Raw genomic sequence first — 27882 nt, forward strand, 5'->3', positions numbered from 1 at the left:
GTACTATGCCTTTTTCTGCTTGTAGTGTCACGTATACTGCATGTTAGGGCACGTTAATTAAAATAAATAATTTAAACTTTTTTGTGTCTCTTGGACAAGTACAAGAGTGTGAGCGAAAGGGTGTGTCTTGTTGTTACCGCGATTCCTGAGAGATCTGGGAGTGTTGGGTTCTGGGGTGTCTACTAAAGGTGACTTTCCCCTTCCTTTATCTTGAGGGTCTATTTTCCTTTTGTCCTTCTCGAGCCAATTCTCTATACATAAGAGCTTCATGCCCTTCTGTCAGGATCCAAACTGTTTTTCTCTCCTGCTAGCGTTTTAGATAGAAAGGCTAGGATGGCCATTGAAATGAATGGAAACTCTTCTGCAAGCCAAAGTGCAAATAAGTGTAAAGGCTGTCATTGGGGCTGCTAAATGTTCGAGACAAGGGGGTGAGCAGGCCATTAGAAAATACAGACTCACTTAGAAAGGGCAAATACTTCCAGAGATAGGCATAACAGTGCGCTGCACTTTGCACACTATGATTATACTTAGCAGGAACATTTCCATGTCTATGGAGGCAGAGATAGTACAAAGGCCTCACATGCGCAGAGGTAAGTTGCCTTGAATCAGCACTTGTTATGACTACTTCACTTATGCTTCAATTTGCATTTGGTCTGTTCATGCCCACATCTTTTGTTGTTTTCACCCCTCTTTGTTCCCCTTGACTTCCCATTTCTATTTGAACCTATAACCGGCTGGTATCTTGTATTTAGTAGTTTTGTCTCTCTTCACCCAGGTTTCCTCCTTACCTGTGATGCAGCATCTTATCCTCGTAATTTGTTTCTTGAGCTTGACTTAGTTATGAAGGGGGGTTTGTTACAGTCTGCCTGCACTCTGGACTAAGTCCAGATCCTATTCCAGTGATACCTATAATTAAATGTCCTTTGTTGTGGATCACTTCACTGATTGTGCTTGGTCTCCCTAATGTGGAAGAATACCAATCCCATGAATATTGGTCAAAGGTGCTGTACCATAACCAGCCAATCTAATTCTCCCATCTACCTACCACCAGGAGTATGATTTTCTTACTCTCTTTTTCCGTTACAACTGGATCCTCTTCACATACCTTGAGATAGATACAGGAGGCAGTGGCCTAGCAAGGAATCGCCAACATTGCCACCCCCCTGCGCCTAGATTTTGCGGCTGCGGGCAACAAATGCAGGAGCCTCAATGATAGGCCCAGGGCCTAGCTACATCACTGACAGGAGGTGAATTGACAAGTAGGGATGGGGTAGGAGGAAGAGGAATGGGCTTTGACTTCCTCAGTGTTTCTTAGTTACATTCATGTCATTAAGTGATGAACACTCCTGTCTCCCTGGGCCCAGCAACCAAAGCATTATCCTCTATGAGACAGTTTGTTAAATCTCAGCCAGTAATATGTATTGGGTTTCTGGAGTACTGTTGAGATGCAAGCTAGATCAAAAACTTTTTTCTTTCATGCAGCACTAACTATATTTTCCATACAATCTACTTTCAGCATGGTATTTCATTTTTTAACTTAATTGAAAATAACGTTTCATCTCTTTTTAACATTATCCAAATAGGAAATAAGGATGAATCTAATCCAATCCGGACCTTTTCTAGACAGCTGGTACTGTGAAAACAGCTTTCAGACAACTGTTCATAGAGAAAGCATGGTATTTCCAGAGTGCACAATGGCATACTTTTTTATATTAAACACCAGCCTTGGGATCTAAAAATGCACACTTTACGGGTTACTTCTCTCATATATAAAAATACAGTTCCCTACATTTCAAAGGGAATGTTCCCCGCAATGTGTCAGTTCAGTAGCTTTAAACTGCAGCCTAGAGAATGTACAGTCAAACTCCTGAGAGCCATTAGATTTTTATCATACTCAAGTGTTGTAAATGTTGCATCCCACACATGACATTTAACTACCATACCACGAGTGCACTTTCTGTGCCCACTTTCAGTGGCTTATTTAAGCGTTAGACACAAATAGTGAAAAACGATTTTACAGTACCATTTTAGAATACGAGCAGATGCTCTGTGGAATTGAGGGGAAGGGTTACAGTGCACAGAGGCATAATACCAGCGAAAATATAGTCCAGGAAAATAAACAAAACAATCTGGAGCACCAAATATAAAAGGCAACTTTGTTGAGAAAATCATAACAGTTCATTTCCATACACAATTGTGTGGCTGACTAAGATTTTATTTTACAGCAAATGTATTATTATAAGCAGGCTCCAATTTATAGACCTGATAGTCCTCCACGTTTACATCTTACCTCCTGTGAGAAAGGGCCTCTTTTGCATGGTTAGCCCCTCACTTATTTTTAAGTTTCAAAAGAAGTTTATTGAAAAATAGATTGCAATACATAAAATCATAATACTCTTAATGCAAAATAATAGCAATCATGGCAAAATAGGAATGAAATTACAATATAAAGGGAAAAACGAAAAGAGGAGAAAAAAGGAAAAAAGCAAAGGAGAAAGAAAGAGGGGAAGTAGGAAAAAGAAGAAAGAGGGAGGAGTGAAAGAAGAAGAAATCACAGAACAAAATTCTAATAAAAAATGCAGTAAGAATACAAACTAAGTAGAAATTCAACATAAGCTATTACATAATAAAGAGAAATACCCATATGATATATGAAAATTGGAAAATATAAACATATCATGGGGGTTTTAAAACTTCTTCACGTAAGGGGGTATGTAATGGATGAGATCGTTTGATGGCAAGTTGAACAGGATATACATAAGCTCTGTCAAGTCTATGGTTGTAGCAAATACCATACCACCAAGCCTGAAAAGAGACATTTGTAGCATTCTTCCATGACTTGGTGATCTGTTGAAAAGCCACTGCTAAAAGAAGATCAATGATGGAAACATTGGAGGTGTGGGAGGACCATATATCTGCTAAACTGCCTAGAAAAATGTGAGAGAGGGAAAACGGAAAGTGAGTAGAAAAAATCTAATTGATTTGTTGCCAAACTTTAGACCAAAAAATATGAATCATAGGACATGTGAAAAGCATATGTTTAAGATCAGCAGATGTATGAGGGCAGGACCAACAGGACGAGGAGATAGATGAATCAATAGCATGTAATTTGGAGGGAGTAATAAGAAGTCTATTATAAACAAAAGTAGTGTTTGAGTGGTATTGGCTGCTCTAGAGGACTTTCGTAATTTATTCCATATATCCTGCCATAAAGGGATATCATAAGAAACATTCAAATCATATTCCCAAGCAAGCTCAGTTTTGGATTTATCGCGGAGAGGAGTTAGCAAGAACATTACCTGCCTTATTTTGCGAAGAGTAAAATTTGGCACTAGATTTAAGTAAAAGCAAATTGGCAGAATTGGTAGAAAGTTTATTAAACGAAAGTTTCGCTGAAATGAGTTGAGTTAGAACAGAGGGGGATTTGGATGAAAAATAAGAATGTTCAATATGTTTTAATTTGGGATGTCAAAGAGGAAATAGATTTGGAAACCAGACGACGTCTCTTGGCAACGTGTGAAATAATGAAGTCCCTAGAGGCAGCCTTAAAAGTGTCCCAAATTAAGTGAGGAGAAGTGTGAGGAGATTCATTTTCAGTAAAAAATCGGGAAGCAAAATCCGGGAAAGCAGCAGTGAATGAAGGGTCTAGAAGAAGAGAATTGTTAAATCTCCATCTTCGTGTACCTGTAACAGGTGGGAGTAAATCAAGGCCTAGGGAGACAGGAGCATGGTCGGAAATTAGAACAGAACCAATATCTGAATGAGTAATGTGTTGGGTCAAAGCTTTAGAAATAAAAAGGTAGTCAATTCTAGATTGAGATGAGTGGACAGGAGAGAAAAAAGTGTATTCTTGTAAAGTAGGATTACTAAGCCTCCATGAATCAACCAGTGCTCGTTGGGAAATAGTGTTTGTAAATTGAGTATGTGCCTGAGAGGAAGAAAAATGAGAGGAAGATTTCCTGTCAAGAAACTGGTCCATAACCATGTTGCAATCGCCACCAAGAATAAAATAATCATCTGCATATTGCATGGAGGAGGAAAGAATTTGGGGCCAAAACAACTTATCAGGAGCAGTGGGAGCATAAATATTAAAAATGGTGAGAGGTATTTTATCAACCAATAAAGATACAACCACCCACCGACCTGAATTTTGGGAAATCAGTTGAACATTCAAACGTTTATGGCATAAAACTGCAACCCCATTACGTTTACCCGAACCCGGGGAAGCAAAAACATGGCCCACCCAGTTACGACGCAATTAAGGGATTTCAACATCTTTAACATGAATTTCTTGTAACAAAGCTATATCAGTTTCAAATGAGCTAAATGGGACAAAACACGTTGTCTCTTAATAGGAGACCCCAAACCTCTAACATTCCACGTAACTATATTAATCGACATTTAAAATAAAATATGAAACATATCCAAAATGCAAGAACAATGAATTAAGAACATAAGCATATAATAACAATTTAACCACACTAAGTGAAGATAATAGAAGCAAAAGAGAGAAGAAAAGATGGTAAACATGGAGTGAAGAAACTGAAGAGAAAAATGAGAACAGACTGCAAAGAAAGAAAAGTGAGAAGAGAGGAAAACCGAAGAAAAGAGGAAAGGAAGAGAGAAAGGAAATAGGAGAAAAATATAGAAAACCAGACGAAGGAGAAGAAAATACACAAAGAGAAAATAGAACATACGTGAAGGATAAATGAAGTAACAAAAGACATACCACAAGAAAACGGAGAGAACAGGGGTGGTGGAACCACATAAGGGAAACAGAACGCTGAACAGGAGACTCCAAAACGGGATCATGAGGAAACGGATAACTGCCAGGAGAAACAAGTGCGGTAGAAATTGAGAAGGAACCACAGTACATCGTACCTAAAAAAGAGAAATGTGAGGAAAAAAGAACAAGTCGAATATTAAAACACGTACTGCAGAGAAAGACAAGAAAAATCAACGACAAACATTATAAAAATCACCACACGATACAACAGTAAAAATCACCACACGATACAACAGAAACAATGATAAACACGACGAAAACATTTTTGTGAAGAAAAAATAAGTCTTCATGGTCGAGGAACTTCCATGGATTCTCCATTGCAATTGTCCAGAAATTTCTGAAGAAGAGCAGGGTCTTCGTAAGTGGCCGTCTTATTATTATAAGTCACTCTGAAGAGGCAAGGATGGAACAAATCATATCAAGCATTCAAACTGCGCAGAGCAGGCCTCATGTCCAAAATCTTTTTTCGACGATCTGCAGTGACTTTAGCGTAGTCTTGGGCAAAAAAGAGAGTAGAACCTTTCCAAGTCAGTTTTCCACGTTGTTTCGCAGCGTGTAATACTTTGAGTAACTCCGTATATCCAAAAAAATAAAGAAAACACCTCTGGGTTTCGAAGAGGCCGAAGCTGATGGAGAAACTGAACCAAGACGATGAGCGCGTTGAATATTCAGAGGAGGAGTATCAGGAAGACCCAAAAGAGTTGGCAAGAAGGACTGAAAAAAGGATATTGGGTTCGGACCTTCAAGACCTTCAACCAGACCATAAATACGCAGGTTGTTGCGCCTATTACGGTTTTCTAACTGCTCAATCTGCTGTTTAAGCTGAGATATCTCCTTAGATATGTGAGGGACCTGGGTAACCAGACCTTGAACTGAGTCCATACGATTTTCCAAATCCCCAACTCGTTGCTCAGTAAGGGACCATGAGGACTCCAAATTTTGTAGACGAGTATTCGTCTCTTCCATATGTGGTTTAAGGGCACAAATTTCCTCAAGAAGGAGCTCCATCGATATTGAGGAAGAGAAATTAGTGGGAGACGGTGGGTTAACTTTCACTCTCTTGCCAGATGCATTCGTTGACGTCGAGAGTGCTTTAGCATTTTGCTTCGAGCTGGTGCGAGAACTAGAGGAAGATGCAGAACCCTTAGACACAGGGGAATCCGCGTTGGAATCATCCACAGTCTCCTGAAGAACATTGAATGGATTAAAGTCTTCCAAACCAGCCTGTTTAGAGGACAGAGACGTGCCTCGAGGATTTCGAGATGCAGCCATGAAGAGACGTACAAAAAGAAGTCCGTCAGGAAAGTTATGAGGAGAATCTCAAAGTTGTGAGGTAACAACGAAAAAGTCAGTCAGCAGAGAGCAAAATGAAAGAATCAGCGTGGTGAAAATAAAGGTCAAAAGTATCCAATGTGAGAAGAAAAGAGTTGTCATCGCAGAGGAAAACATTTTCTGAGTGAAAAAATCATCACACACAGAAAGGAGCAAAAGTCTGCGGTAACGCCGAAAACAAAATGGCGGCCGCAACGTTACGCTAGGGTGAAATAACAAATTGAAGTGAATAAGGTTGCTGAATTCACCATGAGAGCAGATTTTCGCTGCATTAGGAGCAGCTCAGGTTCCGACGTCCGGGAAGGAGAAAATTCCAGTCCGGACCGAAGAAATAAGTCCTGGAGCCGTTCAAAACCCTCACGTCTCGGCGGAGCTCCCAAGAACAGCGGCCATCTCCGAAGGCTCCGAAGCCTAGCCCCTAGCCCCTCACTTATAACTGGTTTTGATGTGGTCTCTGAAGTAGTGCCCAGTGTCCCTGCCTTCCAAGTGCCCTGAGCCAGTGCTCCTTACCTAAAATTAACTCTCAATCAGTACTTCTACCCCGTACATCCTAGTAACTGGTACCCTTTCTACCTAGGGCCTGGGAGCGGAGGAGGGTCTCTTGTGACTCCCCTCCCTGGAACCATGCCACAGCTTGCATGCCCCTGGGAGGGAGACAGTGACAAAGTCGACATGGCACCGTGTCTGGGTGCCATGCCAGCCAACACTGCCTGGCAGCATAGATAAGTCACCCCTCTAGCAGGCTTCACAGCCCTATGGCAGGGTGCTCTATCCTACAGTTTAGGGCATATCTGCTGGAGCAGATATGCCCCTAAAATATTGGGCACCATTTCCCAATATTGTAAGCGCCAGTGAAACCTTAGATTGTACATGGGCTGGGAACTCAACAACTTGAGGTCCACAGCACCATGATCGCTTTACTCAATATAGGAGTGTCTGGTACCAAACTACTCCTTTGAATAAATCCCCACTGATGCCGAAGGAGGATTTATTGTACTGTGTGCCCAGAGGGCACCTTAGAGGGGCCCCGTGAACCCCTACCAACCCTGTTGTGCTCTCTGACCGACTGTAGGCAAAAATGTTTCTGGACCCCTGTGCAGAGACCCCCTGCTCTCTGGTACCAGAAACAATGCACATCCTTGGCAGAGGTGTCATGCCTCCTCCCCCAGGATGGCAAGTGCTAGAAGAGCGGAGCTTCAAAGGCGGGCTGCTTGTGTAATATGACCCCCCAGCCTCTGTTGCTAGCAGCAGATTGCAGCAACTGGTTCACACCCTCACACTGGGCAGGAAAACCAGTGGGAAACTTTAAAAACACAGGATGGGTGCCCACCTCAGTCAACTCCACAGCTAAGGTGGGGGTAAGTGAGGTGAAGCACACTTTAAGTACCCGCCATCCTGAAGATGGGGGGACCCCTCCAATCAGGGCTAGATTTATCCCCCTCCCACAGGAGGGTGGCATAATAGAGGGTGTAGTCACCCCAGATAAGGTGCCCATTGGCCCTACCTGCTACCCCCCTAAAAACGCCTCCTACATGTAGTATTTAGGTGGCTACCCCAGACCTGACCCTCAGATCTGCGGTGACCTAAGAAGCAAGAAGACAAAGCCAGGAGACAACTGCCTTTGCCCCACCCCTGATGGCCTGTCTCCCACTTCGACAAAACCTGTACCCTGTCTTTCAGCAGAACCCCCAAAATCCCTGGGAGGAATGTTTCCTTCAATAAAGGCTCCAATCTCCCGAGGACAGTGGAACTGTCCAAGAAGAACCAAACTCCAAGAACTGCCACAGGGAGGACCTACCTTGGTTGATGTGACTTCCTGCTGCACAAGAACTCCAAGAACCGCCAGTGTTGAGGACTGACACTGGTGTCAACACAATTCACTGTAGCCTAAGATCTCCCAAAGACCACAGTGGTAGAGGACTTGCACTTGTGTTGGCGCGATTCTGCCCTGCCTGCGGAATGCCCCCCATGACACGAGTTGTCTACAGCTCTGGGCCCAAGTGCCTGTACCCTCCTGCTAGTGGCCCTGCCAGCCACTTCCTGCACTGCTGACCTGACTGCAATCTCTCCAAGATGATCTGACTGTGGTGGTCCCCCATTCTAACTACGGCCATTGAGCGCCAGCGACCACAGCAGTAACTGTGTTGGGTGCCAGCTGAAACCTATCCCGCTCATTGCCCCTGCAACAGAACCAGCTTCCTACATTGGTGGTGCATCGTAGGGGTACAAGGCTTTGACATTTGTTTGACTACTTGTATGATAACTGATTTCACTGAGGAAATCCAAAAATTGTCTTTCAAATATAATTGTTTTCAATGTTTTATTTTTTTCTAAATGGTTAAAAAATAGTGTTAGGGCCTTCGGTAAGTCCCCATTGTTTTGGAAACTTAAGTGTTTAAAGCAGTTCGCCCTTTGAAATACAAAATTTTGTAATTCTCTTATAAGACCAACTTACTTTAATAACCATGACTAAGTCAGCAGGGAACAGTCAGGAACTCAGGCCGAGTCCCCATGCACGTCTTAAAGTTGCCCAACTTAAAGATTTGTGCAAAGCATGGAACCTTGCAACGGGTCCTAAACCCAATAAAGCCCATCTCCTGCAGTTGCAGGCAGAACATGATAAGACACTTGCAAGCAAAAACTCCCTCTATTAGGGAAGAAGTAGATGAAGATGAAGATGATGAAGTAGATGGAGAGGATCCAACAGAGGACACCGAAGCACACCAAATGTTTGTCACTATCATCCAATTTCAAAATTCTGTGAATCAAACAGTCAAAATGAATTTCCTTTAAAAGAATTCCACCACAATTGCTGTGTCGGGCCCCTTTGTTTGGTTTATTCCTTGTCAATACATATAGAAATCAGTAGCAGCTGACATAAGTCCCCCCCCCCCCTCCTCCAGGTTTTCTCACGGCTGCAAAAACATATTTACAAACTGTTTGTATGCTGTATTGTATTATACAGTTTTTCATATATAATGAACAAAGTTAACAAATGCCCTTATTGCTGTGTATTTAAAACACAACAATGTAAACATAGAAAAAAGGAAGAAAATAGAGAGAGACAGGAATGTCCATTTAAAATTAGTCAAGACCTAAAGATCTGTGAAGAGATTCCCACCTGATAATGCCCCAGAGAACTGTAGTGGCAAAACTACATTCAAGAACATTCCAACCAAGATCTACACTTGGTAGTTGTTAAATTTGGAAAAAAGGAGAAAAAACCCTGTGTGGAGGTTTACTCCAAGTGAATTAAAAGCTGAAGCATATGCAAAATTGGTTAAGATGACGAGGATTTATATGGTTTTATCCATATATATATATATATATATACCCCACCTAATGTTATCATAGGCCATATGGCTACAGAGGAACAAATATATATCCTCACGTACCCGGTCATTAAATTATGCAACGGACCAGATGTAAGAAACCTCACCTTGAATTCAATAAGCTGAGTCCACTTTCTTGTCTCAGATCGCAATATTCCAATTGAATGCATTAAATCGTGGTTAATCCTGAACATGAACAAAGGGGAGAACAAACACGTTTAAGGAAAAAAAATCTAGAGATGCTCTAATGTTTAACAGTCGGACCCAAAACCAGACAACAACCATATATGATTGCTCCCTGTCATCACCCACAGTGACGTTTACCAATGAATGTAAACAAAAAAGTAGCCTGGCTAGCAGTTATGTCAATTCTTATTGTAACTTGCATGAGTTTTTGTCGCGGACATGGAGGAAATTAGGCTCATGCACGCATGTAGGACCTTGATACGTCCTCTCTACAAACAAAACAAAACAAAACAGGTCCCAAAATGTTTGTTGCCGAGTCATCCTCCCAAAAAAGTTATCACCAAAGTAAGGTTTGCACAAAAGCACAATGCACGCCAATATTAACCACCCTCTTCTGCCTAAAATGAATACCATCAGCCTGATTCATCAAGCGAAATTGCGCTCGCAAAGGGCCAGATTCTGAGAATCTGGCCCTTTGCGAGTGCAATTTTTGCATTTGGGATTCATCATCCCAAAAGCAAAATTCGCTAATAATAAATTCCCAAATTTGCGAGGATTAGCATTTAAGGAATCTCTATTAGAGATTCCTTAAATGCTATTCATGAAACATTAAAAAACTTGCGATTTCGCAATTTTGGGCCGCTATTTACCACGAGGTCAAACCTCGTGGTAAATAGCGAAAACTTAGAAAAATGCATTTAAATGCATTTTTCTAAGTTGCATGTTACGCACACACATGTCCTTTGGACATGTGTGTGTGTAACATCTGTGTGAATTTACATTTCAGGGGTGTTACAGGGTGTCCTTTGGACGCCCCTGCACCCTAATAAGGAACCTGTAGGAATCGCAAAAAATATTGCGATTCGCAAAACTTCACTATGATGAATCAGGCTGCATGTATCTTCAATCCGTGCACCTTGTGACCGGCAGCGGCGCGTGTTTGACTCGCGGGCGCCATCTTTTTAACTACCCACACTCCAAGGTAATGGTAATAGAAAGCGGACTGAGGTTTCTTTCAGTTCTGTAATAAATCCTCAAACATTCAGTTCTGAAATATTATTATGGGCATTCCTTTCTATGTGTAAATACAATAGAAAAATGTCATATGTCCAATTTATAGTTGGCCCAGATTTTTAACGTATAATAGATGCAATTTCACAGTTTCTTATATATGTAAATCCTTGTCTGGAATCGATTCAACCCGAGTGCAGAGCTCCGAGTGAAAAGGAGGTGCTGGATCCTAGAAAAATGGACCAGTTCTCCAAGAGAAAGGGAAAGAAGACTGGTGGACCAGACTCTGAACAGAAGCCAAGCCAGGCTCCTCCTCTCAGGAAGAGTACTTGGTATTCTCGGAGGGAACTGAGCCTGAAAAGATTGGGCAGATCTCTTGGGCCCAGGGCAACCCTCTAGGATGGACCAGTGCGAGGGACAAGAAACCCACACATGAAAGCCAGAGGCAGCAAGCTGCTGCACAGGAAAATGATGACAGCAGTGGCACCCACAGGGACTATTGGGAGGGTGAGCTCCTATACACTGAGGCCAGATACCCCAAACCTGGTGTAACCAGAAGAGGGGTAGTACCTCAGAGTTTTAGAGATTTTCTCCTTACTTTGGCCCTTGATATTACTTTAGCTGGGCACATTGGCCAGGCTAAAACTTGGAGTAGGTTGGTCAACCACTTCTACTGGCTAGGGATGTCGCAGAAGGTGACAAACTTGTGTCAGTCCTGTGTCACCTGACTAGCCAGTGGCAAGGCAGGAAGCCACTGAAAGGCCCCCTAAATTCCCCTTCCAGTGGTTGGGGCACCCTTTGCAAGGGTAGGGGTCAACATTGTTGCACTCCTGGACTCTCCAAAAGCATCAGGGAACAAATATATTCTGATGGTAGGGGATCATGCCACCAGGTATTCTGGAGCTCTTCCCCTAAGGGCCACCACTGGTCCAGTGGTGGCAAAGGCACACCTTGGTGTATTCACCAGGGTTGGCTTCCCAACAGATTGTTGTCAGACAGAACTACCAACTTCATAACATATGTGGGATGAGTGTAGAGTGAACTACCAATTCACCACACCCTATCATCCTCAAACCAATGGCCTAGTGGGGAGATTCGATCAGCATTGAAAGGTATGATTGGTCGGCTCCCTGAACAACTCAAAAGGAGATGGGATGTCCTACTTCCGTGCCTGTTTTTTGCCTACGGAATGTGCCACAGAAGGGAGTATGGGTTTAACCCTTTAAAGTTCTGTTTAGGAACCCTGTTAGAGGTCCCCTAACTCTGGTCAGAGAAGGTTAGGACAGAGCTCTCAAAGAGCCAAAACAAGACTTAGTGAACTATATGCTTGGCCTTTATTCCAGGATAGCTAAGTACATGGAGAAAGCAATCCAGAACCGTCAGGCCAGCCAAGAACTTCAGAAGCAGTGGTATGACCAAAAGGCTGACCTGGTAGAATTGAAACCAGGATAGAAGGTGTGGAGATTCATGCCTGTGGCCCCTAGGGCCCTGCAGGACAAGTGGAGTGGGCCCTACCCGGTCCTTGTAAGAAAAGTGGAGGTCCCCTATCTGGTGAGCATTTGCATTTGGAAACACCCCAAAAGGATAATACATGTCAACCGCCTGGAGCCCTATTATGACAGAGCTGACTTGACCATGCTCATGGTCACAAATGAGGGACAGGAAAATGAGAGAGAACTTCTCCCTGATCTCCTCTCCAGCAATCCCCAAGATGGATCTGTTAACGGAGTGGTCTTTTCAGACACCCGCACTGACCAACAGCAGGTTGACTGCAGGCTAGTAAAAGTCAGTATGCTGAGCTCTTCTCTCTGACTCCTGGTCATGCTAGCTGGTGTACCCATGATGTGAACACTGGTGACAGCCTACCTGTCAAAAACTAAATTTACAGGCAGTCTGACAATGGCAAAGAGAGCATCCAAGCTGAAGTCAGCAAGATGCTGGAATTGGGTGTCATTGAATCCTCAGGGAGCCCCTGGTCCAGCCCCGTTGTCTTAGTCCCTAAACCTCACTCCCAGGGTGAAAAGAGAGAAATTAGGTTTTGTGTGGACTATGGGGGCCTCAATGCTGTGACAAAAACTGATGCTCACTCAATTCCTTGGGCAGATTAACTAATGTTCAGTTTAGGGGTAGCCAAACATCTTAGTACCTTTGATCTCACATCTGGGTACTGGCAGATAGGTCTGACCTCTGGAGCAAAAGAAAAATCTGCATTCTCCACTCCTAATTAACACTTACAGGATATTGTGATGCCCTTTGGATTAAAGATTGCACCTGCCACCTTCCAATTGTTAGTGAACAGCGTATTTGCTGGGCTGGAATCCTTTAGTGCAGGTTATCTTGATGACTACAGCTCCACCTGGCAGGATCACCTGATCTACCCTGGCAAGGTCTTGGACGCTCTGAAATGTCACAGCCTCACTATCAAGGTAAGCAAGTGCCAGATAGGGCGGGGGAAGGTTGTATACTTGGGTCACCTGGTAGGTGAAGGCCACGTTCAGCCACTCAAACCAAAGATCCAGACCGTTCTGGACTGTGTAGCTCCAACAACCCAGACCCAATCCAGGTCCTTCCTTCGCTTGACTGGGTACTCTGAGAGGTTTGTGAAGGGCTAAAGGCCCATTGTGACTCTCCTCTCAGAACTTACCCCATGAAGGATGCCCAAGAAAGTGTACTGGACGAACTTACCCCTAAAAGGATGCCAAAAAAAGTGACCTGACTGTGGCCTGTCAAAAGCCTTTCAACACTTTGAGGAATGAAATGTCCTCTGCCCCAATCCTGAAAGCACCAGACTATACCAAGCAGTTAATTGTGCAGACAGGTGCCTCCGAGGATGGGATAGGTGTAGTCCTAGCCCAAACAAATGATGAAGGACATGACCAACCTATTGCTTTTGTAAGCATAAGACTACTCCCTAGAGAACAGCGTTGGAGTGCCATTGAGAGGGAAGCCTTTGATGTGGTCTGGGCCCTGAATAAGTTGAGACCATACCTGTTTGGCACTCACTTACTAGTTCAGAAGAGACAACAGGCTTCTAAGGTTGTTACAGCAGATGAACGGTGAGAACCCCAAACTGCAAAGGTGGTCCATATCCCTACAGGAAATTAATTTCACAGTGGAACACAGACCTTGGACTGCCAATGCAGATGTCCGTTCCAGGTTCTTCCACTTAGAAGGTGAAGAATCTCCCAGGGAAGGTTTGTTTAATCCATTTTTGTTTGAGGGAGTGGCATGTGAGAAAGTGCCTATTTGAATGGTTATCCCTCCACTTTTTGCCTGATTTTGATGTGCTATCAAATGTAGTGCCCAGGTACTCTGCCATCCAGGTGCTTCTGAGCCAGTAGGTCCAGTTGCACGACCAGGTAGGGCCAAATGCAGCAGGTCAGCTGTGCAGTTGCTGAGTGGCCTTTGGAGTCTGTTGTGCCCCGGTAGCTTAAAACAGGAGCTAAGTCAGCTAACCCTTTGAGTCACTCAGCCATCCATGTGTCTCTGGGCCAGTGTTCCTTACCTAAAACAAACTCCAAATTGGTACATCTTCCCCCTATAAGTCCCAAGTAAATGGTACCCTATGTACTTAGTCCCTGGGAGCTGAAGAGGGTTCTATGGGACCACCCTCCCTGGCACCATGCCTCTGCTCTTGCAGCCTGCATGCCCCTGTGAGGGAGAAAACAACAAAGTCGATAAGGAAGCTATCTGGTTGCCTGCCACCTAACACTGTCTGGCAGCATTGGTGAGTCACTTCTCTAGCAGGCCTCACAGCCCTAAGACAGGGTGCACTATCCTAAAGGTGAGGGCATATCTGCATGAGAAGATATGCTCCTACAATATTGGGCACCATTTCCCAATATTGTAAGTGCCAATGAAGCCATATAGAGTACATCGGCTGGGATCTCCAGAACTCTAGCTCCACAGCACCTTGATGGTTTTACTGAATATAGGAATGTTTGGTACCAAACTACTGCTTTCAATCAATCCCCACTGATGACTGCGGAGGATTTATTGTACCAAGTGCCCAGAGGGCACCTCAGAGGTGCCTCCTGAACCCTTACTAACCCTGGTGTAGTCTCTGGCCGGCTGTAGACAGCCAGCCACCACCAGACGTGTTTCTAGACCCCTGGGTTGAGATTTCCTGCTCTCTGGGACCAGAAACAATGGACATCCTGGGCAAAGGTGTCATGCTTCCTCTCCCAGGATGGACAAGCTTGAAAAGGGGAGCTTCAAAGTTCTTCATTTTTAATGGTGACCCCCAGCCTCTGCTGCTAGCAACCAATGGCAGCCCCTGATTTACACCTTGGGCGGGAAAGCCAGCAGGAAAATTAAAAAAGATAGGTGGTGTGCCAACTTCTGTCAACCCCACCCCTAAAGTGGGGGGAAGCGAGCTGGCACACACTTTTTTCCCTGCCATCCTGAAGGTGGGGAGACCCCTCCAATCATAGCTAGGCTTATGCCCCCCACAGGAGTGTGTAGTCACCCCAGGTAAGGTGTCCATTGGCCCTACATGTTACTCCCCTAAAAACGCCTACTAAATTTAATTTACAGGTGATTCCCCCAGACCTTGCCCTCAGATTTGTGATGAACTAGGAAGCAAGAGGACACCCTGCAGCTGAAGCCAGGAGGCAACAACTGTCTTGGCGCCAGCCTGATGGCTAGTCTCCCACTTCGACGAAACCTGTGACCTTTCTTGCAGCACAACCTCCAAAACCCCTGGGAGGACTATTGCCTTCAATAAAGACTCCAATCTCCTAAAGACAGCGGACCTGTCCAAGAAGAACTAAACTCTGAGAACCGCCACAGGGAAGACCGACCTTGGTTGACACGACTCCCTGCTGCACAAGAAGTCCAAGAACCGCCGCTGGTGTTGCTGCAACTCACTGTGATCAAAGATATTCTAAAGAACACAGTGGTAGAGGACCGGCACAGCCCACAGAGCTCACTGCAACTGGACAACCTCCACGACCTCGAGGGATCCTCTCAGAACCACGACCCGAGATGTCCACAGCTCCAGAACTCAGATCCTGTACCCTGCTGCTGTGGCGCTGCCGGTCACCTCCTGCTCTGCCGATCGCGATCTCTCCAAGACGATCTGAAGGGGGCAGACCCCATCCAAACTACAGCCATCGACCGCCAGAGACCTCAATGGTAACTGTGTTGGATGCCTGCTGAAACCTATCCCGCTGAATGCGAGGGCAAAAATCATAGCTGGCGAAGATACTGAAATCTGCAGTGTATGGGTGCCCCAGTCCCCCACAACTAACCCTGCACTCCGTGAGGTTCTGACCACCCGAGGACTGAAAATTTAAGTTTTATACTCACTTGATAGACCCCTCATTTGATTCCCTCCAAAGGAATTTTGAACTACTCTAATATAACATTTGAACGTGAAACGTATGTTTACTTGAAAGTTACTTACATTAGCAACAAAGACTTGCTCTTAAAAGAAATACAAACAAAGTATAATTTTGTAAGATTGGTCTGGAACTCGTTGTGTTGTGTGTCATTTATTGATTATGTGTTCACAATAAATGTCTTACACTCCTCTATGTTAGGCCTAAGGCTGCTTGTCCACACTCCCACTAATAGAACACTTTGGGCTTTGCCTTGAACCCTGTATACTTTGGGGAAATCTTGGATTCTGTGGATTGTATTAGCAACTAGTGGAAATATAATATACAGAGCCAGCTTCCTACAGCTCCTGGTTGCCCTCACCTATGTCATGTAAGAATGTGGCTTTTTCCAGACACTGCACCTCATATAAATATGTTAATAGCTCATGTAAAGACAATTCAAAAAGAATAAATACGTTTACCATAAATAAATATATACCATTCTAGACACTCCCTGACTGCAGAACATGCTTGAGATTATATTTAGATCAAAAGCTTCTGTTTTAAAGTTTGATTTATTGTCCGATTTCATCTGTTTTCAAATTAACAGAGTTATTTATTATCATGAGATAAGAACGGGTGCAAAAACAACCCAGTGCAATGAACATAAGCGCTGGGTTTGTGTATATGTTTGCACCTGATTATTGACATTGGTGGTAGGTAGCCCGTGGCTAAGATCTCTTTTTTCTTTAAGGATCTTTGACCCCTGAAGCCAGTTTTCAAGTGTTATTCCTGACCGAATACCTTGTGACTGCAACGTATTTACGTTTAATTGTTGTATTTTTTAATTAGTGTTGTGCATTCAAAAGTTTCTGCTATAGTGTTTTTAATTGTAACATTTTTTTGCTGTTTTTCAGTTTTCTAAATCAATGGTGCTAGATGCATACAGCGAATATGTAAATAATTTTAGCACTGCAGTTACAGTTCTCCGGAAATCATGTGCCACCAAGCCTCAATTTCTTGAATTTCTGAAGGTAAGCTTGAGAAAACACACTTAATCCGTATTTCTATTTTCAACGTGTCTTTGGTTCCACTCAATTAAATAAACATGAGCTCAGTGTAAGCCACAGTTGCCCTTAAACGGCAACACGTTGTTGGATTCCAAATGGGTATTTACTGATGACATTTAAAAGTTAATTTAGGTCTAAAAATACAAGCCTGGGGTTTTGAATGGTGCACATATTAGCACGGGCTACACAGAGAGAAGTCTGGGTTCGATACACAAAGGCCCACTTTGCAAACCAGGATGTGCAGTTTCAACAGCGACTGGCTTGCAAATGCTTATTCAAATTTAAATGTAGCCAATGTAAAAATAGCTACCTTCACGAATTATACATTTGCAAGATGTTGCAGAACGACCTTTCTAAGGAATATTAAATACCCTGTCACAATTTGAGACTCATTGTGTATGGCTGTGAATTCAGTGGTAGGGTGGCCTGCGAAGGACAGGAGACCACCATCCTTGCCTTCACCCTTCTAAACTAGAGTAAATAAAAGCAGCCCTGGTACATTAAAGGGTCCTGCTGTAAAAATGAATGTTTTCAGTTTAGAAGCACATCAAGGAGAGTAGGCTCCTTTGCCTGTTTCCTTTAAGGCTGCCTGACTCTTCTTCTAAGGGGGAACCAGTCCCTCTGGAAAACTTCCCATTTGCAATATTACCCCTTTGAGGTGTTCATATCCAAGCAACAATAATTTGCAACCATGGCTGCAAAGCATTACTAAATTCCATTGCGACTCCCAAATAGAAGAGGATGCTCTTATATGCACCCTCCTATTTGTGATTTGTAATGTATCACTCTTTTTACAATTCTGAAAGAATTTCCTGATTCATAAAACATGTTTTATATATTTAAGAACACTCTTTTGCAGTCCCAAACCATCTAATTTCTTGAAGCACAGTGTGAGAAAGGGGGTTACTAGTGGAGTCTTTCTCAAGTAGCAGCCATAATCCTTGTCAGGTGAACCACAATAAATCACAAAATTAACCTTTGCCAAACCCTCTGGTAGATTGGCACAAAATCAGTCAGGCTTAACTTAGAGGCAATGTGTAAAGTATTTATGCAGCACACTAACAGTAATAAAGTGAAAATATAACACAAGAAAATCCCACAGTAAATTTGAAAAATAGAATACAATTTTAAATAAAGTATTTGACACCAAAATGACAAAAATAAAATCAGTAGAACAGGAGATATGCAATTTCAAAGATTTCAGCTAAGTATAGCACCTAAAAGCACAAAGTGTCACTCATTGCTATCTGGTTGTGTGAGACTGAAAGTCACAGGTTCAGACCAGCTGCAAAGGAGTACGGGCCAGATACAGGGATCGGGTTAGTCCTGCTGAAAAAGTTACCTTCTAAAGTCAAGCAAAAGAGTTCTGCTCACAGTGGAGGGGTCCACAAGCAGTAGAGAGCACGTTGGGGAAGGCTGTCGCTGTACCACGGAGATACTGTTGGTCATCACGAGTGGTTGGTGTTGGAGCTTTGCATTGGTGGTCCCAGCAGGCTGTTAATGCTGTCACAAGAAGTGCAGATCTAGTATTGCTGGTTGTTGCTGATGGTCGCTGTAGCAAGAAGAGTTGGGTTAGCCAGAACTTTGCATTAACCGGCAGCATGAATGGCAAGATTTTTGCATGAATGTGCCCGTTCATGGTCACGAAGAGCCCAGAACTTGAGGATTTCTCCTTTTTGTCAAGGATGAGCTCAGCTGATACCACACCATGTGTCCAGTACCTGGTAGGCACCTCTTGGGGATCAGGAACTCACTCCTGCAGAGGCCAGTAGGTCCAGTTGCACGACCCGGCAGGTCCAAATGCAGCAGGTCAGCTGTGCAGTTGCTGAGTGGCCTTTGGAGTCTGTTGTGCCCCGGTAGCTTAAAACAGGAGCTAAGTCAGCTGACCCTTTGAGTCACTCAGCCATCCATGTGTCTCTGGGCCAGTGCTCCTTACCTAAAACAAACTCCAAATTGGTACCTCTGCCCCCTATAAGTCCCTAGTGACTGGTACCCTATGTACTTAGTCCCTGGGAGCTGAAGAGGGTCCTGTGGGACCACACTCCCTGGCACCATGCCCCTGCTCTTGCAGCCTGCATGCCCCTGTGACAAAGAAAACAACAAAGTCGATAAGGACGCTGTCTGGTTGCCATACCACCTAACACTGTCTGGCAGCATTGGTGAGTCACTTCTCTAGCAGGCCTCACAGCCCTAAGACAGGGTGCACTATCCTAGAGGTGAGGGCATATCTGCATGAGCAGATATGCTCCTACAATATTGGGCATCATTTCCCAAAATTGTAAGTGCCAGTGAAGCCATAGAGAGTACATCGGCTGGGATCTCCAGAACTCTAAGTATAGGAGTGTTTGGTACAACACTACTGCTTTCAATCAATCCCCACTGATGCCTGTGGAGGATCTATTGTACAAAGTGCCCAGAGGGCACCTGAGAGGTGCCTCCTGAACCCTTACTAACCCAGGTGTAGTCTCTGGCCGGCTTTAGGCAGCCAGCCACCACCAGACATGTTTCTAGACCCCTGGGTTGAGATACCCTGCTCTCTGGGACCAGAAACAATGCACATCCTGGGCAAAGGTGTAATTCTTCCTCCCCCACGATGGACAAGCTTGAAAAGGGGAGCTTCAAAGGTCTACTGCATTTTTAATGGTGACCCCCAGCCTCTGCTGCTAGCAACTGATGGCGGCCTGAGATTAATTTACCAGGTCCAGTCTTCCTTCTCAGCAAGCAGGGCAGGCCTCCCACAGGGTAGTTCTTCTGTCGCGAGGGCAGTCCTTCTTTTGTAGTTTTCACAGGTCCAGGAGTGTACTGAAGAGTGGGCCTGTGGGTCCCCTCTTCCACTTTGTAGTGGAAGAAACGTCTGGAGTTTTCCCCTAGTGAGGTATCTTAAGTTTCCTGCCTCCCTACCCCGGTCCCAGTCTGTATGGAGTCACAGTAGGCTAGTGCAAAGTATGTTGCGTTTGAGCTGAGCCATGCCTTTGAAATGCAAGTATGGTAGGTGACAGCTTCCTCCCAGTGAGTCATGATGGCCTAGCCTGCCAACACCCAGACCCTCCTTTTTGATACTGCCTGGCAGGAATGCACAAAGACTAACCTCCAACTACACATAGTCATGTGACCCTAGATCTGGTCACTGAGCACCACAGGCCAAGATAACCTCTGGCAGATAGATGCCTATGGACCACATGGCAATATGGAATCACAAGTAAGGGAGTGGTATCCATGTGGTTCCACCTGAGTCCGCCCCGCTACCAGCCCCTCCACTGAAAATAGGGCCTAATTTCAAGAGTGGCATGGGCCCTTGAGACAGAAGTAGTGCAGGGACCACGATAGTCCAGCCAATAAAATCAAGTAAGAGGGGGTGCAGGGAAGTGAGGTCAAAGCAGGCTGTCACAACAGCTTTACGGTGACTCACTATGAAGGCACTCTAAACCCTCCCCACAACTCCAGACACAGCGAGGGGATCCAGTACCACTTCAGGCCAGAGAGGAGTGCATCAGCACCGACTGAGGGGCAGATGCAGGCTATCCAGCCAGAGGAGATGCTGTCAGACCCTCAATGGAATTTTCACTTTCCTAAAGTAATCAGCCTCCATTTTGCAATTGCTGCCTGGCTGAGGCCATGTGCGCACCATGCAGCCCATTTGGCCGCATCTGACAGGTCTCACAGGGGCCCACTCAGGGTCCTTTTCCAACAGATGAGCCACAGACCACCCAGTCCTGCACGGCACAGCATTGGCCCTGTCAGGCACTCGGTGTAATGGGCCTCACCCACTAGACAATTACTCAAGCTGCGTACCGGCCCCTCCAAGTCAGCTGCTACACCCTCATTCACTCACCATGCAATTCCACAGCACCCAAACAAATGAGGGCTCTGTGAGACCGATTCCAGTTTTAGCGAGGGCGGAAGGCCCTCAGACGTGCCTCTGATACACCAGTCACCCCACACCTCCCTGGCTGATCAGACCCAGCTGCGCCACCTCACCACCTGTCCCGCCAGATGCAGGCTACAGCCTCCAATGCTTTAATCCACAGGGGCAGCAGTGTTCAACTGCAAGGATTGATGCTACTGTGCACAGACCCAGCAGACCCCAGGTTTAATCGCCGCCTGTTGAGGGCCCACACAGCAGTATATGAGTGGTGGCCCGCCCCCGGCCTCAACTCACGAGGCACAGAATGCTGCTTTAGTTTCCCTGATGGCATCAGTCCCAGAGACAGAGGGGCCACAATTTTCAGCTCCACATCTCAACAGGAGTTACAATATGAGGGAGAAGAGCAAGTGCCCTTGAAAAGGATAGATTTTGCCAGATTGTGTGGATTGGAGATTGGAGCTCGGCAATTAGGAGGCCACCTCAGTCGGCTGCAGGCCAAGCCCCCATCTTCCTCTTTTAATTTAGTCCACTCTTTAGTACTTAACACTGCCGCGTCTCCCCAGTTAAGGGTGGACACAGAGCAGGGCCTTACGCGCTTGACCTGGAAGGACCTAGGGCTAAGATCCTTGTTCCAGGTAAACTAGTTTCATTATGTGCTTTGCAGATATCACCACTTCCACACTCATATCTAGATCAAACTCATTCACCCACATACCACTCACTAGAACATGCACCCATCACACAGCACAATATACTCAATAGCTATTCTTCAATTCATATTCTGTAGTCATAAATGCTCCACATCATCACCTAGCCAAACTATATGCACTCTTTTTCATTGAAAATCCTGTCATACCTACTATCACATACACCCTGGGTGCCTTCATCTGTGAGGTTTATAGCATCCAACAGATATACCACACACTCAAAACAAGAATGGGACTTACAGTCTTATAAGGATATCATGGCCCTGTATTCTTAGCAACTGTACCATACCTACTTCTTTCAAGCTCCTTCTCTTTCAAGTGCCTCTCTCAACCTTCAAAACAGCTTCTTTCATCTAATGAACAGACCACTTGGACCAAATTACTGCATCCTAGAAGAACTCTCATACCTCATTACATGTACCTCTATCCAACAATCCCACTCCATATCCTTCAGAGGCTTGAAAGTCCTTGGCAACTCCAATACGAAATACATGAAGGAAGTTGTTTACCGACTTGTGAACCCATTAGCTATAAAAGACTATCAATAACCCAACGCCCTCTAATCACTTCACACTGGGTCCTCTAATGTGCCCTGGACTTTCTTGACCACTTCACCATCACATATATTACATCTCAGCATGATAGCCCGGTGAAAAGAGGAAAAGTAATCTTCTGTTCTATCAAGGATATCCATCTGGAAAAATCCAAGAAGAACTAAATAACCTTCAAGAACACTTCAATTTCTCCACTTATGGCAATACTCTCTCTGGCATTAACAACACTATGTTGAAGTCATGTTGAGCATTAAGCCCACTGGGTGCAAGATTCCCCAAGCCAACACCTAAGCACCCTGGTACACTAAATAGGCTACTAAAAATAAACATAACATACAAAAACGGGAATAGAAATGCAAAAGATCAAAATATGCAGATGACCCACCCTACTCCATACACAGAGTCAACAGTAAAATAACCAACAGAAGCGAAGCCCTCATCAAGGTTATCACCACTGCACCAGTCATCTGCCAGTGCACACACTTGGCAAACAAATGCAATGCCATCAACTTCTTTTTCACATACAAGAACAACAAAACCAGATTAAAAATCATTACCATTTGAACAGTCCCTACGTTCCAGCCATGCCCCATAGCTTTATATACAAATGAACCTCATTCAATTTAGTTTTGCACATTAACCCTTCCAATATCATACAGCCTCTTAAGGCAAACTCCTATGAAGATGACACACTTTCTTCTTCCATCACCAAATGGCCCTTGTATCCCATCTCCACATTCTTAATGCCTTCTTATGCTGGGTAGCATTCTTTGATGCCCTTAAGGTGGGTCAGGTGCTCAAGTGCTAAAATCCAGCCATTCTATCCAGCTTTCACCCTATTACTCTCCTTCCATTAACAGGGAAAATCATTGGGAAAGCAGCAGCAAAATAGCTACAGGTGCACATTAGCAAGAATAATCTACAGGACTGGCAGTCCGGCTTCAGACCATGCTGCAGCACTGGGAAGCCATACTCCAAGTACGCTATGAAAGGAACGATCCCTACCTTCTGGTCCTTCTTGACCTCTCTGTAGCCTTTGCCACTATCCACAAGCCAACTCTGATCTCCCCTAAAAACATACATAGAATTTTCATACACTTTCTTGAAACGGTTGTTCTTCTATTTCACCAATCAGCACCAGGTCATTCAAATAGGCTCCATAAGATCAAGAGGAAACTCCCCATCAGTGAAGTACCTCAAGGCTCCATCCCCTCTCCTAGATGGAATCCCTTGGATCCTATCTTACAGACATCAGGATTGAAGTTCATTAATATGCAGATGATATCTATCTACCTAAGCTAAACAGAAACTCAAATGCTGCCTTGAACTCACCCAATGTTGGATAATAGCTTTCTTCTTGGAAATAAACCCCACAAAGTGTAAATTAATCCTATTTGCCAGCGGCACCAAACAACCCTAGATTCAAGACAGGCTCACAAAATAAGGCCTACTAGACCAATTCCCCCACTCCCTCCCCTCCCCTCCCCCCAACCCCCTCCACTCCCCCCCCCCCACCCCCCAAGCTGGCAGACCATGTAAATCTCCCTTTAAACAAACCTCTCATTCAAGTTACGCATCACCAGGTGTACCAACACAGCTTGTTTCCCCCTCTCTCTCTTTCTCTCTCTCTCTAGAAAAAAAGTGAAGCTATTTCACCAGATGAATACAAGACAGGCTTACTGATGCCTTAGTCCTCTCTTATCTAGATCGAAGCAATGCCATGCTCAGCAGTACCCCAGAGACTCTCTAGCATCCCTGAGGGGTATCCTACATGCAGTAGCATGGCTCATCAAGACTTCGAAGACATTTCAACCACAGTACTTGATGTGATAATATCTACACTCACTCCCCCTTTTAGACCAGATCATCTTCAATACCAGCTGAACCATTTATAAAGCCATCAACAGAAAGACCACCGCTTGTCAAAACAACAAGCCATATCTGGGGCACAGCGCCAGAATAGGAGATCAGTAGACCGGAGAGACAACATTGCAAGAAGGAAAAAACAAAATGCAAGCCTCTCATTTTCTGTTCCCAGGTTCTTGAACCGCATCCCTATCTATTTATTTTATTTTATTTATTTATTTGCTTGTAAAGCGCCTGAGTCAATTCCCGAAGGGATATCTCTGCGCTGTTGCTTGCAATTTAAGGCAGATTACTTTGTGCGTAGTAGCTGAAGAGGGGGGATGAAAACTATGGCCTGGTGAAGAGGTAAGTTTTCAGTTTTTTCTTGAATAACACTAAATTCCTGATCTGTTTCAGTTCGGTGGGTAGGGAGTTCCAAAGTATGGGTCCTTTGTAAGACATCCTACATCAGATCATCACCAATACATTTTTAAGGACCACTGCTCTTAACAGTTTCCCCCAATAATTGCATCTTCCCAGGGATCCTGCCCCACTCAGTGCTCCATTGCTCTTAATCTATATTTTCTCTCTACAAATATCAAGTCATACATACAATCATCCCGCTGTCACATTCAGGTCTTTTTCTCCTATATGCATACTATTTTGAAAGCAATTTTTGCAGCTTTTTTCACGATAGTAGCAAAGCCAACAGGGCAGTCTTTAATGTGTAACAGCATTTGTGCATGCAATGTATATGATAAACATTTATGGATACCCGTGTTTGCATGTCTTGACATATTAAATTAAGACCTATTCGGTTTGTCAGTGATTATTATGTTTTGATATAATGCCATTCCAGGTGGCACAGTGCCCATGAAGCAAAGGGGTCATAACAACAAAGCTGTTTGACCTCTGTTAACTCGTGTGTGAGAATTATGGCAATACTATATTCTGCAGGATGGTAGGAAATGAAATGTGGGGTCTTCTTAGTCATTTCTTACTTTTTCTTACTTCTTCATATTAAATGCATTTTGATCAGTATTATGTCAATTTATTAGGAACACATTTTACTTGGTTTGCGATAGTACAATATTTATTGTAAATAACATTTCAGTCAAATGTTGTACGTTTTTTTTTATTATAACAGCAGTGCCAGGAATCCAGCATTGATCGAATTACTCTCTATGGTTTAATGATGAAACCAATCCAACGCTTTCCTCAGTTTATTCTTTTGCTTCAGGTAATCGTCTTTACTTAAATGAACTAACCTGTTTGTTCTGAATATGTATGATATTATTTATGACTACACTTGTTTAACTTCAAGTGAAAGGAAATCCTTTATTCATCTGGATGGTGTCTACTCATCCCTAGAAATAGAGTTTAAACATTAGGCGATGTTACTGACGACTGTAATATGAAAATGAATTATTTAATAAATCATGTGCAATGCTGAAGTACTACAAACATTGGTAGCATAGAAGACGAGTTGATGCTTTCCCGTGTCTGCTACAAAGGTGTATAACTGTCATGAACAGCTGGAGATGCTATATTTCACCAGATGGCGCCCAGGTGTTTTATTAGACGATGTCCATTTTCATAGAGCCTGCCTTGGTATCAGTTCTAATTTGGTGGTTTCTTCTGTTTAACAACCTACAACGATGCGCAAATCCATCCTATTTATTTACAGTTTTATGCATTGGATTGGATTACAGTTACAACTGCAAAGTGCAACAATGTAAACATTCAAAGTCTAAATTTCGTGTGATTACAGGGGGATTTCAGTGCTTATGCCACATCGTGTATATTATGAAAGCAATGCTGTTCTGAAAATATCCCAGCATTCTAAAAGAAATGTGCAAAGAAGCAATATTCAACAGCACTCATCAAATACCTTTTGTGACATAGTCAATGGTTGCGTCAAAATTACAATCAAAGTTTGTTTAAATGCCTTAACTTTACCCAAAAACTCTAGGAACTGTATTTTCAATACAGAGAGTTGCAGCAATTATCCCGTAACTGAGAACTGAATTCAGCGCGTAAATTATCAATACGTGCTGGACTGCATCCAATGCGCAAGTGATTTGCAATAGGAATTCACAAAGGAAGAAATAATCTCCACGGAAAGTGCTCAATGCTCTCCGCCCGTTAACCGTTGAGACCTAGCTAGCTGACCGATGCCCGGTGGAGCTACCTGTTAGCAAAAGAGGAGATGGGTTGTGGACTTCCCCTTCAGCCGTAACCTACCCAGCCGGACTTTGGGCAGACTTTTTTTCATCTCTCCGTAGTATTCTTCCCCTACCCTTTTACCCTTCCACCTACCCTTCTACGCTCCATTTATCTCGTCTTCCTATGCTCTTTAAAATGTTTTATTTTAACCGAGACCTTGCTATTTGGCCGATGCCCGGTGGAGCTACCTGATACCTGAAGAAGAGATGGGCTGTGGACTTCCTCCTCGGCCGTCACCTACCCAGCTGGACTTGTGGCAGACTTTCCTTCATCTCACCATCGTATATCTCTCCTACCACTTCACCCTACCCTTCTACGCTCCATTTGTCTCATCTCCTATGCTCATTAAATGTTTTTCTAGTAACTTATGTAACCTGTTAACTGATGTAATTTTGTAACTTTGTGGTACCTCATGTAAAGCGCTCTGATACCTTTGAGTCTAGCCAGTGCTATATAAAACTCAACAAACAAACATTATTGATAATTTGGGTATTTGATGATTGCTCTTGAATATTGCTTCTAGTCCTGATGATGACCTAATAATTTGATATGGTCGAAACGCCATTCATGTTCCCTCTGGCAAGTTAATAGGACACATTTAATGAATCATGGATCCTGTTACATATTAAACAAAAGTTCTTGCATTCCATGTCAACACTTTTTGAGTCATGAGATTTTTCAAGGGGACTATAGATGGATCATCAAGGCCTAATCGGTGTAAATCTCAGTTTCAGAAATCCTCCAAGAGATCTAATGGAGTTTTGCTGCAACTGATTAGCAGAGATGGTTTCCTAGGTGAATACTAGCTGCGGAGTGGTTACTCTCTTACAGAACCCCACATCCTGTTAGGAACTGCCAATGGATTCAGTGAAAGGGGTGACCCATATTGTTTTTGCCGACCTTACTATCCTGACCAAGAAAAAAAGAAGGCGAGCAAGCTAGGGGGGGTTGATGATTAGTGTTCCAACAGGCTCCACTGAAATCCAGTTGCTTCAAATTCTTGTCTAGGTTTACCAGTGGCTGTAAGTGGGATGAAAAATCTGAGGGGTGTGGGAGAGTCTCTTAAAGGGGTGTGGCTGATGTAATTAAGGGCATGGCATAAAAATCAAGTACGCTAAAGATCTGTGTAAAGCATAGTGTGCCGCCCAATAGGTATTTTGCTGCTTCTTTCACGGCATTCAGATATATAATACAAGTAACATTACTCTTAAAACAAGCCAGGACTATTTGGTTTGCTAATGGCTGTTAGTTGCATAAGATAAATAAGCAACAACTGTGGCTTTGTTGTATATAATAAAGAAAATGCTTCAGATCTGAAATGATGTGACAGTGAACGTACTATAACTAGTCTCTTTGAAGTTACATCACAGGCAGTGAAGGGTGGAACTGCTGCAGAGTTAAGATTTGTTTTCTCCATGATGGTGAGGGCAAACATGGAGAGCCCAATAGGTACCCGTCTCAGCACTTGCTTATTAGAGTGGCTGGTGCTGAGCACAGGCAAGACCTGGCTCACTTAAATCCCTGGATTTACTAATGAAAGCAAGATGTCTGAGAGGGAATGCAAATAAAGAAGTGAAAAAGTAAGACTATACTGGAGATTACCTCTACAGTAGTCCATTCCACACGTTAAATCATACACCTGGTGAC

The 27882-nt window shown here is 43.9% G+C and overlaps 1 protein-coding gene across 3 annotated transcripts in view; it reads left to right on the plus strand.

The window, feature by feature from the left end:
- ARHGEF10 (Rho guanine nucleotide exchange factor 10) overlaps nt 1-27882 on the plus strand; it is an 888980-nt gene that overhangs the window by 340657 nt on the left and 520441 nt on the right. For all 3 annotated transcript variants that reach the window (XM_086926411.1, XM_086926413.1, XM_086926412.1), the window contains 2 exons: nt 16886-17002; nt 25157-25249. In XM_086926411.1, coding sequence (XP_086782537.1) covers nt 16886-17002; nt 25157-25249 — 210 coding nt within the window. The remainder of the gene's footprint in view (nt 1-16885; nt 17003-25156; nt 25250-27882) is intronic.

Source organism: Lissotriton vulgaris, chromosome 6, assembly GCF_964263255.1.
Source record: "Lissotriton vulgaris chromosome 6, aLisVul1.2, whole genome shotgun sequence".
Classification (NCBI taxonomy): domain Eukaryota; kingdom Metazoa; phylum Chordata; class Amphibia; order Caudata; family Salamandridae; genus Lissotriton; species Lissotriton vulgaris.